At 49.2% G+C, this 13,012-nt stretch overlaps 6 protein-coding genes; 2 read left to right on the top strand and 4 right to left on the bottom strand.

Moving 5' to 3' along the window:
• Positions 1–3,095: 3,095 nt before the first annotated feature.
• FFUJ_09053 (uncharacterized protein) lies at positions 3,096–3,516 on the top strand (the record flags this gene model as incomplete). XM_023580178.1 has 2 exons in its annotated part: positions 3,096–3,425; positions 3,469–3,516. 2 exons carry the CDS (start codon positions 3,096–3,098, stop codon positions 3,514–3,516), a joined length of 378 nt encoding a protein of 125 aa, XP_023432999.1.
• A 794-nt stretch (positions 3,517–4,310) lies between these two features.
• On the bottom strand, positions 4,311–5,710 carry FFUJ_09054 (related to dis1-suppressing protein kinase dsk1; the record flags this gene model as incomplete). XM_023580177.1 has 4 exons in its annotated part: positions 4,311–4,667; positions 4,715–5,007; positions 5,051–5,370; positions 5,412–5,710. The coding sequence occupies 4 exons, from the start codon at positions 5,708–5,710 to the stop codon at positions 4,311–4,313; spliced, it is 1,269 nt and encodes a 422-aa protein (XP_023432998.1).
• Positions 5,711–6,375: 665 nt separating this feature from the next.
• FFUJ_09055 (uncharacterized protein) lies at positions 6,376–7,008 on the bottom strand (the record flags this gene model as incomplete). XM_023580176.1 has 2 exons in its annotated part: positions 6,376–6,740; positions 6,786–7,008. 2 exons carry the CDS (start codon positions 7,006–7,008, stop codon positions 6,376–6,378), a joined length of 588 nt encoding a protein of 195 aa, XP_023432997.1.
• Positions 7,009–7,673: 665 nt separating this feature from the next.
• On the top strand, positions 7,674–8,449 carry FFUJ_09056 (uncharacterized protein; the record flags this gene model as incomplete). XM_023580175.1 has 2 exons in its annotated part: positions 7,674–7,686; positions 7,755–8,449. 2 exons carry the CDS (start codon positions 7,674–7,676, stop codon positions 8,447–8,449), a joined length of 708 nt encoding a protein of 235 aa, XP_023433927.1.
• A 1,689-nt stretch (positions 8,450–10,138) lies between these two features.
• FFUJ_09057 (related to GNAT family N-acetyltransferase) lies at positions 10,139–10,642 on the bottom strand (the record flags this gene model as incomplete). Its single annotated transcript, XM_023580174.1, has 1 exon — positions 10,139–10,642. The coding sequence occupies one exon, from the start codon at positions 10,640–10,642 to the stop codon at positions 10,139–10,141; it is 504 nt and encodes a 167-aa protein (XP_023432996.1).
• Positions 10,643–11,145: 503 nt separating this feature from the next.
• FFUJ_09058 (related to neutral amino acid permease) lies at positions 11,146–12,629 on the bottom strand (the record flags this gene model as incomplete). XM_023580173.1 has 2 exons in its annotated part: positions 11,146–11,793; positions 11,838–12,629. The coding sequence occupies 2 exons, from the start codon at positions 12,627–12,629 to the stop codon at positions 11,146–11,148; spliced, it is 1,440 nt and encodes a 479-aa protein (XP_023432995.1).
• Between the last annotated feature and the right edge of the window lie 383 nt (positions 12,630–13,012).

Below are 13,012 nucleotides of genomic sequence, written 5' to 3'. Positions count from 1 at the left end.
TTCTATGCAGGCAGAATCTGTTTGTGATCGATAAGTATTTTACTGCTTGGTTCTTGTGGGAGGCATCGTCGTATTCGAGGTCATCAAGTTCCATCTGGTCGCTTAGCGTCTGCTGAGGATACCACTGGATTCGACGGCGGCAGGGGAAGAGTAAGCCAAAGGCAATTCACAGACGAAATGGAGATCCAGGTATCGCGGCTGCTGTGCGTTGGTCGCCGTCTTCGACAGGGAGCTGTCTGTGAGGTGGCGGCTGGTTTGTGACTTTGGACCTTTCGGAAGCGCGGTCGCCTGATGCCGTCGCAGCGGAGTCGCAGTCCAAATTGAACTCGCTCATTTCCTTTCCTCCGGCTTCAACCCCAACGATGGGTGCGGTCCCGCTGCATCAGCCTTCTTGCAACGTTGGCCGGCCAAAATGAAGGCCTAAGCTGAGAGGCCGGTACTGGATCATCTCCCCATCTGCTCTCAACTCGTCAATCCTCGATCTCGCTGATACGTGAGCATCTTGGCTTGATCCTGCCCAGAGGTCGCAATGTTTTGACCCTCGACAGTCTTCCCCAATTCTGTGGCCGCACGTCGACAGTCTCACCAGTCAATTGTAGCACGCTTGCCACCGTGACCATGGCTCCATGAATGGCTATGGGATGCCTTGTCGAGAGCCTTGCTGATCCCCCACAACGAAACAAGATCTCATTGGAACTGCGGAATCGAAGGATCCGTCGGGATGGGAGAGTCGTTGATGAGGTAGCGGTCGGGAAGAATAAGCAATAAAAGGAGGGCGTCTGATAATCTTATTCGATTGGGAGAGGGCATGCGCAAACTGGAGAGAATCTGGTAAACAGTTAGAGACAGCTTCGCGTGGGTTGAGAATCGGGCGGGGATGAATCGTACAAATCACGACCACAAGGCGTGGAGCGATACGGGATGTCCTCAAATGAATGGAATGGCAAGTCCATTGGCCTTTGAAGTGGGCAGTGGCCTTGCTCACAACGTGCTGGGAACTCACCCCTGAGTGACCTTTTACTCATCGGATGGACTAGGTGAGGAATCTCAACTTCGACACTACCATTTGTGAGAACTGAAGATCTCCTTGATCTAAGAATCTCAGATTGCCTGACCTTTCCCTGTTTGGTTAAACATGTCATCGGATGAAAGTTCGATGTTTGGGGCAGGGCCAGTCCGAGTTTGAGCTTAACACTTCTCTGGATGTGGTACTGAGTCGCGGTGTGAGACCTTCAGGGCCAGGAACGTTGCATCCCCTTGATGCTTCGGATGTTCAACCTGGGGTTGGGAATGAGTGTTTGGGCGGAATTCGTCGTCTGAGGAGGAAGGGTTGCGTCTCACACCTCGCGGCGGCCGCTGGTACTCTGAACCTCATCGCTATCAAGAAAGTCGTCATTGGTTCTGCCAGTCGCCATGGGAGTGCTCGTTGATGCGCGTCTGTCTTTCATCCCAGCATGCTGCAAAGAATTCACCTCGGTGAAAGGAGATTCGAGGGCTCAATGTCGTCTTGTGGTGGACAAGTCAACCCCTTGTGACTCGGTGGATTCTCGTTGACTCTGAGCACAGCTCGGGAATGAATGAAAGGGCTGATGGCAGGTGTCGGTCGTTCATCGGAGTCGCATCTCGCGTGGTGCTCGGGATATCTTGGCCAGATGTCGTAGCGTCTGTTGACCGTGTGATCCTTTCTCTTGACTCTCGCGATGGCATTGATGATGGCACTCTTCTCTGATCGTTGAATCGCTTTCGTTCCTTAGATGCCCATCTCTTTCGGTCATATTGTCAGTGACATGAGACGACGAGGTACCCTTCAGGGTTCTTTTGCGATTTCTCTCCCTCCGTAAGTCAAGAGAAGCGTTATCTTCTTGCTGCCTTCTGGCGTGTCGCGTGTCTTGAACATCGCTCGTGATTGCGGCCGCAGGGGGGACTGAACTCAATTCTGATGGCCGTGAGTGGTGTTCATGCGCTGTTGGATTGGACGTGAGCGCTGTTCTTTTGCGCTCTGGAGATCCATCAATGACGGATTCCTGTCGGGATCAGGTACCGCGATGGCGAAGCCGAGATGAGGGTGACTGGAAAGAGACAGTTGCGACACAGCGGGGATGATCACATTGCCCGGTTCACCAACCTCGGTTGATTTCTTTGCGCGCAGCAAATGTCCAATCGGCGCTGTGCTCGCAAGCACGATTGTTCAATGGGATCAGTGTTCAAAACATGAGTCAAGGTGAGCTTCACGGCCATAAATCGCATGCCGCACGCCTGCCTCGCCCAGGTTCGCCTTGAGCGTGGTGGCCTTGGGGAACGAATTGTGGGTCCAGGCCAGTAACAATACAGGGTAACAAAACCTCAGTTCGAGTTTTATATCACTTTCCTGGCTTCACTGACATGTTCAAGTAATGTTTGAGAGAACAAAGGATTGATACTACAATGAAGATCAATGCACGTTTTCTGTGGTGGACGAGTTCCCCTTGTTGTGTTCCTAACGATTGTTCTATCATTTTCTGTAAATCATAGCCATATCAAAACCGGATGAAGTCAATAAAGTTCCGTTTTTCCAAGTGGTCGAAGGTATTTCGCTGAACGGTTCCCTGCTTTTCCCGAACCAACTTTAAAACACCTTCATGTCTCCTTCTATTACTTTTTCAATTCAGTCGTGCATCATCAAACTTCATTTTGTTGCAGGACCTTGACTGATACCCACAGGTGCCAGTGTCCACTTGAGCACCTCCAATGCCGCCCAAGAGACCAACTCAATTGAACAAGCCCCATGTGAATCACAGTCTCAACGAATGAAGGCCAGTGCTTCTTGCATAACCATCAGTCCCTGCCACTGCCAGACCATTGCCAAACCACTTCCAAGCTGCTATGACCAGAAACAAGCTCCACAATTCTCCACACCTCTAGCTGGCTCTTCGCTTTCTTGACTCTTCATTTCTTTCATCCTTCTTCATCCTTCTTCATCAACTTCGTTTTGGCCTTTCTTAGACGTCTTGGTTTTTGCCAGCACTCTCTCACATCCACACAAGCACTTCGCCTCAAGTCACGCAGGTTGGTTCACGTCTTCTCTTCTGTGGCCCGCTAACTTCAAAGTACCAGAAATGCCTTGCATCAGCGAAACCGATCTCCAGGATCTTTACGCCAAGATCCAAGACCTGGAAGAGCAGGTCGAAGAGGCTAAGCAGCTTGTCGAGGTCCTTGAGGCAAACCTCAAGACCGCTAGACGATCCGACACGAACGCCGGCAACCCTGGAGAGGCTAACGATGGTCTCAAGGAGGGGGAGACTCGAGTTACCTTGATCGAGAACGACCGAGGTCGGTTTGTCAAGTGGACCACTGGCCCAGTACTCTTTCCGGCAGCGGAATTTGCAGAGAAGATGGGCCTTGATGTGGAGAGTTTCTGGGCTGAAAACGGCCCTGGCAGTCAAAAGGTATGTTGACTCTTTCAATCCTTTACCAATCTAACGGTGCAAGACTACCGACGACAAGGCTACCAAGGAGGGAGACTGGGAGATTGTCTGAATAAAGATGGCATCAAATGGCAAGATGGATATCGGCGTTTCGGGGAAGATGGCAGTCATTGTAGCCTACAGATTTAGTTGGTGATGGCGTGATAAGTTGGCCTTTTGTCATTGTATATCCCACCTTAGATTGAGTCAGAGCTCAAATCATCAGAACCGTTGGTCAACTGAAGCCATGTAGTACAGTTTGCTTTATAAACCCAGGTAACACTCAATCTCAATCATCGTGGAAGTGCTTGGATGTTGAAGTTGCCATAGTCGCGAAGCTTGGACAGAGGCTTTAAGCTGAACTTCACACTTTCCAATAGCTCGAGCTCCGGATCTCCCTCAGAGCACAATTCCCGTTTCCATATCTCTAGCGATGAATCGTCCACAAAGGCTGCAAACAGTTCAAAACATCTCCATCCCTGATGCTCAGGCTTATACAGCCGGGAACGGCGAGAAAGATACCCAATTTTCATTGTAACAAACTAAACATGCACTGACTTTCGGGTGTTCGTCTCGGGGTGAGCATGTTGTAGCCGCTGTCTTACTGTTGCTCCAGACGCGAGGGGGTGAGAAAATACCCGGGGTATGATGATAACTGATAAAGGGACTTGAGTAGCTTTACCTAAACTTAGCCTAAATTTAGCCTAAGCGTATTTTGACGCTCCGCCCGGTGTATTCTTGCTCCCCGAGACGAGATCACCCAGTAAATAATCTTCAGTTCCATGGCCACAACCAGTCGCTGAAACTCGGCCCACCTGGCAGCTGATACATGGCACAGGATCTAATATTGGGAAAGATTTCATGCTATTATTCTTCAACACCGCCTTTTCCCCTTAGCCAGGGATGAAAGTATGCTTCAGCGCTGTTGAGTCGATCCTCCGGGAGCCAGGTAAGTGTGCCGGCCAAAAAGCCAAGAAACTGATCTCTATCCTCCCCAGACAAGTTTGTTTTCAGAGATTTCAGTCCGCCCTCAGGGAGAGGAACAGGGCCGTGCCATTTCCCGTCAGTATCCCAGTACTTGCGCGTCTTGTCGCTCCTCCTGAGGAAAACATCTGGCGGTGGTCCAAGGAGCGCAGTCATCGCCGCTAAGTGATGAGCGTCGTTGAGCTCTCCGGATTCGTCGTATACACGAAAAATGCCTTTCTTGTGCAAAAGGTCCCAAGCCTGGGTTCGTCAGTTTTATCACACAGAAGAGTAGAATCCTTTCTTACTAAAAGTCCCACGCTCCAGACATCCACAGAATTACCCCACGTCATGCCGAGAATGACCTCGGGAGCACAGTATGGCAACGGCATGGCATTGCAACGATGCACTTTGCCGATACGTGCTTGTCCGAGATCACAAATTGTGAGCGCGCCAGCTCCTCCCAACATGTACTGCGAGACGTGAATGACTGCTCCGTCGAGGAACTTTCGGGCTGAGGGGCGGTGAAGTTCATTGTCCTCCACGGTCGAGAGGATTGAGTCGTCTGCCAAAGCGACAAGAAGGTTGTCCGAGTGAATGTCTGCACTTTCAGCTGGATCCTTTCACAGATAGGATAAGTTTACCGGTATGAATCACGTCAGCATCATGCAAATAATTGAGCCCTAACAGTGTCTGGTCGAGGGCAGATCTCACGAGAGCCTGCTGGAAGACATTGTCTTGCTGCAATTCTTGTAGAGTCCTAAGACTCATTCCTAATGGCGGCATGACGAAAACCTCGTGCTCTCCATAGGGACCACTGAGCTTGTATGTATCCCGGACTTCTCGTACATGCTGCCGGCCTGCGTGCACTAAATCGAGACGAGACAGGTGTTCATAGACGGCCAGCTCTTGATCATGTTTCAGCGTATTAATATGGACCTTCAACACCCAGAATCTTCCATCTCTGGTATTGTCAGATGAGATTTACAAAGACGCAGTCCGTACCTAAGATCTCGAGACAACCATACAGTTGAACTCGTGCCGTAGCCCAGCTTTGCAACCACCTGATACGTCTCGTGAATGACCTGGCCAATGCACACTGGGTAGTAGTCCTCACGCCTGTAGAAGGGAAGCCTTTCCTCTTCGACAAATACAGATGAGTCAATTTTCTTGAAGCCATTGGAGGGAAAGACGCGAAGAGGGCTCAAGGGGGAGTCTTTTGAATAGCTTAAGCGGGACGTTGTCGGTAATTTTGAAGCCAAGGACCAACGCACACATGGTCGGAGGAGCTTTGTTCTAATCATGTCTGTTTTCTTGATGGAGTCAGCTACTGGAAGCTAAGCGCCTCAGACAAAGGTTATCGTTGAAAGGTCAGGTGACAGGTGGATCAATCATCCCTGGCCAATTGGGTGCGCTTTAGGATTGCTTTGTTTATAGTGTTTATTATACTTTCGCGCCTTGAGTATCCAAAGTTGAACGAGTTTAGAGCCCTGTTTCCTTGAATCTTATTTACAACCCAAACTCATAGCTAGAAATATGTAAGATCACGTCTTATCCAAGCCGCGTTTATCTCCTCTAAAGCCATTTCAGCTCCATCGATGATTACATGATACAGACCATCGACTCCGCCAGCCCCTGCTTTGTGCTCCTAACCTGGTGCGGCTGATTCAGACACGAAGACCAATGTTCATCCAGCGACCGGTGGCCAATTAAAAAAAATTTCTCCCCCTCGCATATAAGGCAAAGGGGCATGCTTCTTTTCCTTGTCCCTGGCCTGGAACTCATACACCAGACAGCCGGCCTGCAACGAACCTCCTGTCCCCCCATTATCGCAACCCCTGTAGGCTTTGGCGAGAAACTCTTGACACAGACGTGATTCAGGTTTGTATCCTTCTTCTAATGGATCCGTAACGTCCTGCTCGGTTTTGCCGTTCTTCAATTCACAACCGTCCTTCCAGTAGACGTTGTATTAGTAAGGCGCGCCGTAGACCCATCGTTGGTAAGAGATGAAAGTACTGTTGTCGTCCATTTTAATCATCTTTGACTCGGTTTCCGGACAAGCAAAGCCTGCGTAGTTCTGTTGTGAGATGCGGTAGATGTCTCTGTGTTTTCCAAACTGGTGCTGACCGAAACAACTGATGTCATGCCATTCCAAAGATTTCTTGGTGTCATTGGATTTGTGACTCGATTCCTCGTTTGATCCGGCTTTCGGCTTGCCATTGAACTTTTCATTCCCTTCGGTATCCTTCAACACGGTACCGTTGACCTTCTGATCAAGCTTGCCAGAGTCAGATACTTTCCCCATATCCAGGGGCGGATTCGGTTTATTAGCGCCTATCGCAAGTTAGTAACGCTTCTCTGGCACATCTGGACTCTTACATTGATCACACGTCTCTGAACCATCGCCACAGATAGAGTCTTTGGTGTTCTTGACTTTGGCAGTGGGTTTGGGTTTGAACCAATCCTTAAATCCACTAACCACATCTTGCGGGGTCAGTATTTCATCTGCATCTGTTGTCAATACAGAAGATTGAAGGTCTACAGGCCTGGCTACACAGAGCCGGATGCTCTGCAGCATAACAATAAGTGAAACAACATGCATGCTGGATAGGTATTGGGTTGTATTTGAGCTTTCCGTTTGGCGGCGTTGTCTGTGGATGATAGTGGTGACTTTTGTGTAGAAAGGAGTCGGGGGCTATTTATGCTTGTTACTCATTTCGATACATAAAGCTCTAAAAGTCTAACTGTAGTAAGTTTTATCATAAACTGTAAAAGTTTTTGTGGCACTAAAGTGTGTTATATCTTGTGCCAGAATTAATATCTGGTGAACTTTTAAGCTTTTGTATACCCTCCTCTCCTTAGTGACCCTTATTGGGACGAATCGTAGGAATTGGGCATTCGTCTTGTTCGAGCTTGTAGGGATAAAATTCACTTGCCGAACCATGTTTCTTCATGCCTCTACTTTGATCTTCTATGCCGGTGTTAGTCTAGAATACTAATTTGATCCACGAGCGGCATCACTTCACAAATGTTGATGTTGCCGTCACGATAGACTGGGATAATTTGATGCAATGGAGGGGTTAGATCTTGTAAGTGTTCACGGGTCGCTTGACTCATCTCCCTGTTGGCACATCAAATCGGCTTCCCTATCGAAGGCTTCACGCCACCAATCAACAAGGTTGGTCACTGAACATTACGTCGACTCAATCAAGGCCTGAAGTGGCCATCACTGCAAATTGCCACTGCTGCTGCTAACTGTGAGCAAAGATGGCCCACAAAAGTAAGACAGAAGCCCAGAGTTCCTTTCCGAGGCTTGTCCAAAACAACCTCACGCATCGCCATCCCAAGCCAAAAAGCCTTCCAACAACGACCGTATCTACCGTTCACTTCCTCTTGACTTCATCTTGACTCCCTCTTCGAAATGTCTTCTCGTTACGCCAATCAGAAACAGGCTTGCGACCGCGCCCAACACCTCCCCTAGCGAGGCCGATCGCCGCAAGATGCAAGACCTCGAGCTAGCTTTGGCCAAGACCAAGCGTGAACTAGAGGTCTTTTGTATGGAGACGAACCAGACCTCCTCCCTTCTTCCTGTCGAGGACGCTACCCAAGACAACGTACCAGAATATCCCGACCCCGAACATGATACCGACTGTCAACATTATGGCAGCCCCTATGAGTCAGAACCAGTTGCTCAAAGAGAGCACCGAAACAACATCCGCGCAGGCGCTTCCTGTGTGATCACCCGCGTCCTGAATGCCGCTCTTCAACTCCAGACGCGTTACACGAGCACCACCACCGGTAGCAGCAACCACGGGGAGTGGTACGTAGGGAGCCCTGAGGGAGGGTTCATGGGTGCTCAAATCAGTGGCTCCATTGAAGTGCTGGCAGACCGTGTTCGAGAGGACTGGGGCTGCAAGAGAACATTCTTCAAGGTGTTCGCCGATCGCCCAGAGGAGTTTAATCATGTTTTAATGAACCACACCCAGATGCGAAAAATCTACAACTCGGGCTATGGCGTGAATACGGGCAAGCCGGCGCTCTGAGTGCGCCGGACGTGGTTAGCAGAAGCAAGCGTTGCTCTCACTGCTCGAGCACCATCAAGTGTCGGACAACAGAGCTCACTGCTTGTCCTAGGTCAGCTGCTGTCACATCCGTCTTCGCTCCATTTCAGTGCCGATGGAGTTGGTGTCGCTTGTCTCCTCTCGAGGTCAGTCATTCCCAGCCTTTTCGAGCCGACACTAATATCTCCCAATAGATTCCCTCGCCCTACGTATTCCCTTTTTGGACGACACGATCCCTGTCATTGGTCCTCGATATTAAGCTTAACCGAAATGTGGACATCCACGTGTTCATCGGGACATCGGGAAGGCGCGCCTCCACGGTGGACCAGGTCCATTGAATGACGATAAATTGAGGCGAGAGGTGCAGCTGGAATACGAAGGTAAATACATGACGAGACCTCCGTTGAAAGAGGCTAATCACTGACACGAAGTGCAGGGGGAAAGCGAGCAGCCGACGGTCAACCCGGTCTCTATAGAAGTCTGTCGGAGCCTCCAAGATGTCTATTCTACTCTCTTTATTAGTTTTAAGCTCACACCAGATTCATAATGTGCTTTATCAGAGAAAGGCGGTTGATCCATTATGCGCGCACCTAGTTTCTAATAGAGTAGCCAGGCATGTCGTTACAGAACGAGGGGAAGAGTGAGGATGCCGGTAGTTGAGGCAGTGAAAGTTCGCGTCGTAAGATTCGGGTCGATTCAGTTACATACGTGACTAGAACTGTTGTGCCGCCACTTCCAGGCAAGCTCCTAAGTCCTGTAGTTGAGAAAGGAGAGATAAGAGTTGTTAGGCTCCATCGAGAACTGTGACATGTGAGTATATTGGTCGCACGAAGGGTGGTTACACTGATCGTCGGAGCTATCAAGGCGAGAGTTGTTACCTGCTGGTGCGCATGGCCCGGAAGTAACAATGGTGGTGGTTCCGTCAAGACAGGTAGGTTTTTGTCAAGCCAGTGGCTGAAGCAGTGGATCTGACTGGGAAAAACACGTCTCATGACTGGCTCGGTAGCTACGCTTACGAAAGTGATAAAAGTCGTACCCAGAGGTGGCAGGAGGAATCGTAGTGAGACCTGTCATTGAATTGGCGAAGAAGTAGCCGTCAATCCTCCATTGGAGTAGGTACAAGATAATCACAGTAGAAGTGTGACCAGCTGCTATAAAGAATTGTAGTCAGACAAGTTGTGAAAGCGAAGGAAGCAGGCTACCTTGAACGAGTTTCCAGGGTCATAGGGGCTGCTGGTCGCATCGTTCAAGGTTCTCGCTCAGTACATGTTCCCTTCTGGGACGACAGAGTCTCTCCCATTGGTCGTTGACGTTTAAGCTTGTCTGCCACGTGGGCTTCCACTTGCGTAATAATGGTTGAGGAAGGTGCGCCCTCTGAGACTCTTGAGCAGCTCTATGTTCACTCCTCTTCGCTTCAAATTCAGCCGTCTCAAGCATTTGGGAGGTTTGTGTAGACGTCTGTTGCGGAAGAATATTCCGGGGGTCGGTAACCCAGTAGAAATACAAACAGTTTATAGTGCAAGCCTGCACGTAGAGGGAGGGTATTAGGGATCAGAAAACAGCAAGTCGATGAAAGCATTGGCAGCAAACGAATTAACTTCTAGTCCTGTGCGATCGCCTGTTCGCCCTTTCAAACCTAGCGCTCCCCAGCCACTAACCCCATCACAAGCCTCATAGCGCTAGCGTCCAGAATTCCCCCGTCAATTCAACGCCCCAATCATTGTGATTCTGCGTCTCAATCATTTCGAATCCTGCCTTTTTATACAATCGCCGTGCACCCTCCAAAATGCTCTGCGTCCAGAGATCGATATGTTGATACCCCGCTTCTCTCGCGAAATCGATGCATTTCTGAATCAGGGCTGTCCCAACACCAAGGCCTCTTGCGCTTTCATCCACCAATAGCAATCGTAGCTTTGCAGTTTTTGGCTTTTTGTCTTGCACCAGCATGATGCAACCAAGGAACGACCCGTCTTTTTCAGCAATCCAACAGCCTTCTAGGTCGGGTTTGAAGTTGTCGAGGAAGTCGGCGGTAATTCTCGAAATGAGAGATTCGAAACGATGGTTGAAGCCGTATTCTTTCGCATAGACTGCACCGTGTCTATAGGTTATGTAGCCCATGTCACCAGGTTGGTGGCTGCGAATGGCAAAAGGCGGGGAAGATGCATTGCGAGTCATCGTGAAGAAAAAGAGAAGGATGATGGTATTATCGTTGAATTCTTGGTTGAAGCTTTATCTTTTATATATAACATTGCTCTTCCTTAGTTCTCGTCGGTGGGTATCACAAATGTCATTCAGAAGGCGCACTTTCAGCCGTCGACGGTTAATGTCAATTAAGGGCGCACGACAAACTCTGCACCTATTTTCGCTCGTGCCAAGACGCACCTTTCCGTATTTTAGTTAGCCTGAAACATGATAGCGTTATTGCCGTATTCCCGAGGTTCTAGAAGGTACTGGAAATTGGCGGAATCACAACTGTAATTGGGCTGAAATCATCACCCAAATAATGCCTAACCACGTACAAACGTCAGTCAAGGAAGAGTAACCTTTGCCTCCGACTGAAACATTATGAACAATAAAGCCAATGCATTACACGTATCTACTGGAGACAGAATGAACAATGATTTGTCATGTAATTGGAAACGCTACTGGAAGAAATCTATAGTACAACAAGCAGATAACTAAGAGTTATCTCCGCAAGAGAAAACACCACGAACGCCACCATCAGAGTTGAAGATGTCGAGAAGTTCAGTGATGGATGCCCACAGACCAGCTGCGTTCATGAAAAGTGACATGATGATGAGGAGCGCATTGACGATTGTCAAAGAGATCTTCTTCCAGTCGCGGAAGTATTGGCCCTGGTTCATGTGAAACCAAAAGACGGCACTAAAGCCATAAGTGAACCAAGAGATTGTTGTCGCAGATGTGATAGAAAGGATCGAGTCAAACACAGGGATAGCATTGGATAGAATAAAGACAACAATCCAGAAGCCAGTAACGGAAGCGACCCAGGTTGACCAAGACTTGACAGAGTTGGAGGTGACTTCGTTGAGGTTACCAGTCCATCTCATGACATTAACAAAGATGTACTTGGATCCAATGTGACCATAAGCGAGGCCGGTAGCGAAGATGGCAGGGAGGGCGATGCCGAAAGCAGCTTTTGCAAAGGTTGTCGAGGTAGATCCCAAAATCGGAGAGGTCGTGTATTCGGCTCCGAGACAGTAAAAGATGACGGCGAAAACGACATACATGGTCATGGAACCGCATTCAAGGACAGTCAGACAGAACTTGAAGTCTTCGAGGGGATTGGTCATCTCAGCGAGGTAGCCCTATATCTGTTAGTATAGATCATGCTGCAATTAGCCGTACTTACAACAAAGCTGAGGTTGGCAGCATAAGCAAAGACAATCTTCAAGCAAGCATTGAGACCATCTCGGAAGCTAGGGTTTCCAACAATTACAATCTCCCTCTTCCACTCCGCCATGTTGTCGACGCCCTTGGGGCCCTGAACACCAAGAACAACCATGACTAGAATGCATGCAGCCAAAACACTAAGAGCATTAGGGATTCCAAGATGCGACACAAACTTGGTGGTACGAGGGATGCAAAAGATGTAGCAGGCTGCGCAAGAGATGAAGATGAAGACGACTGTGCAAGCTGCATGGCTGCTGATTGTGTTGAGGGCAATTGAGAGAGTGACCATAGCTGAGGCTGCGACGAAGATGACCTGGATCATCATCATGGCACCGGCAATGCTCTCCAGGGTCCTTCCACCGACGAAGCGGGTCATGTCGACGATGTTCAGCACCTGGGGGTGTAGTCTGTAGTATTGAAGCAACTCATAGGCTGTATACCATGAGATGACACCAATGCCAATCAGGGCGATGATACCGGGAACGAGACCGAGGGTCTTGAGTGTTGATGGGAGAGACAAGATACCAAGGCCGATCTGATTGGCAAACAGGATAAAGATGGTGTCCCATCGCTTCAGGGTGCGAAAGTTCTTGCCGCCTTGGGAGTAAATGTTTGTGTTGTCAGCAGACTCTTGAACAGTCTGGAAGTCATGGCTGTGACCCTGAGAGCTAATCTCGTGCTTGAGGCCATCACTATCAGAGCTAGGATCATGAAACTGTCCAGCAGTTTTGGCGACGTTATCCTTCTCCATGTTGCGTATTGGTAGTTGTCACTTGGACAATTAATATATGATATAGATGTTCTGAACGAAGGCTAGAAGCTGAAGAAGCAAGCAAGTGGAATTCACCCATCTTTATACCACTCGCCTCACGAATCTACAAAATAGCGCAGCGATGGTCCGAGGGATAGGGGCTGGGCAAGACACTGAGACGTCATGGCAGTAGTTTCTTGATTGGTCCGCACCAAGTATCGCCGCTGAAATCAAGGCTGCATTAGACTCCATTCTGGTGGATATCGCCCAGGCACGGAAGCCCCATGGGGGTTGATGAAACGTCCCACATCGGTCTATAAGAATTCGGGCAGACTCGGTCGCTATGAAGAGTGAGTGATATCCACAGAGGAAGTTGTCCGGGC

Source organism: Fusarium fujikuroi, chromosome FFUJ_chr07, assembly GCF_900079805.1.
Source record: "Fusarium fujikuroi IMI 58289 draft genome, chromosome FFUJ_chr07".
NCBI classification, from domain to species: domain Eukaryota; kingdom Fungi; phylum Ascomycota; class Sordariomycetes; order Hypocreales; family Nectriaceae; genus Fusarium; species Fusarium fujikuroi.
This window is presented reverse-complemented; position numbering and strand designations above follow the sequence as displayed.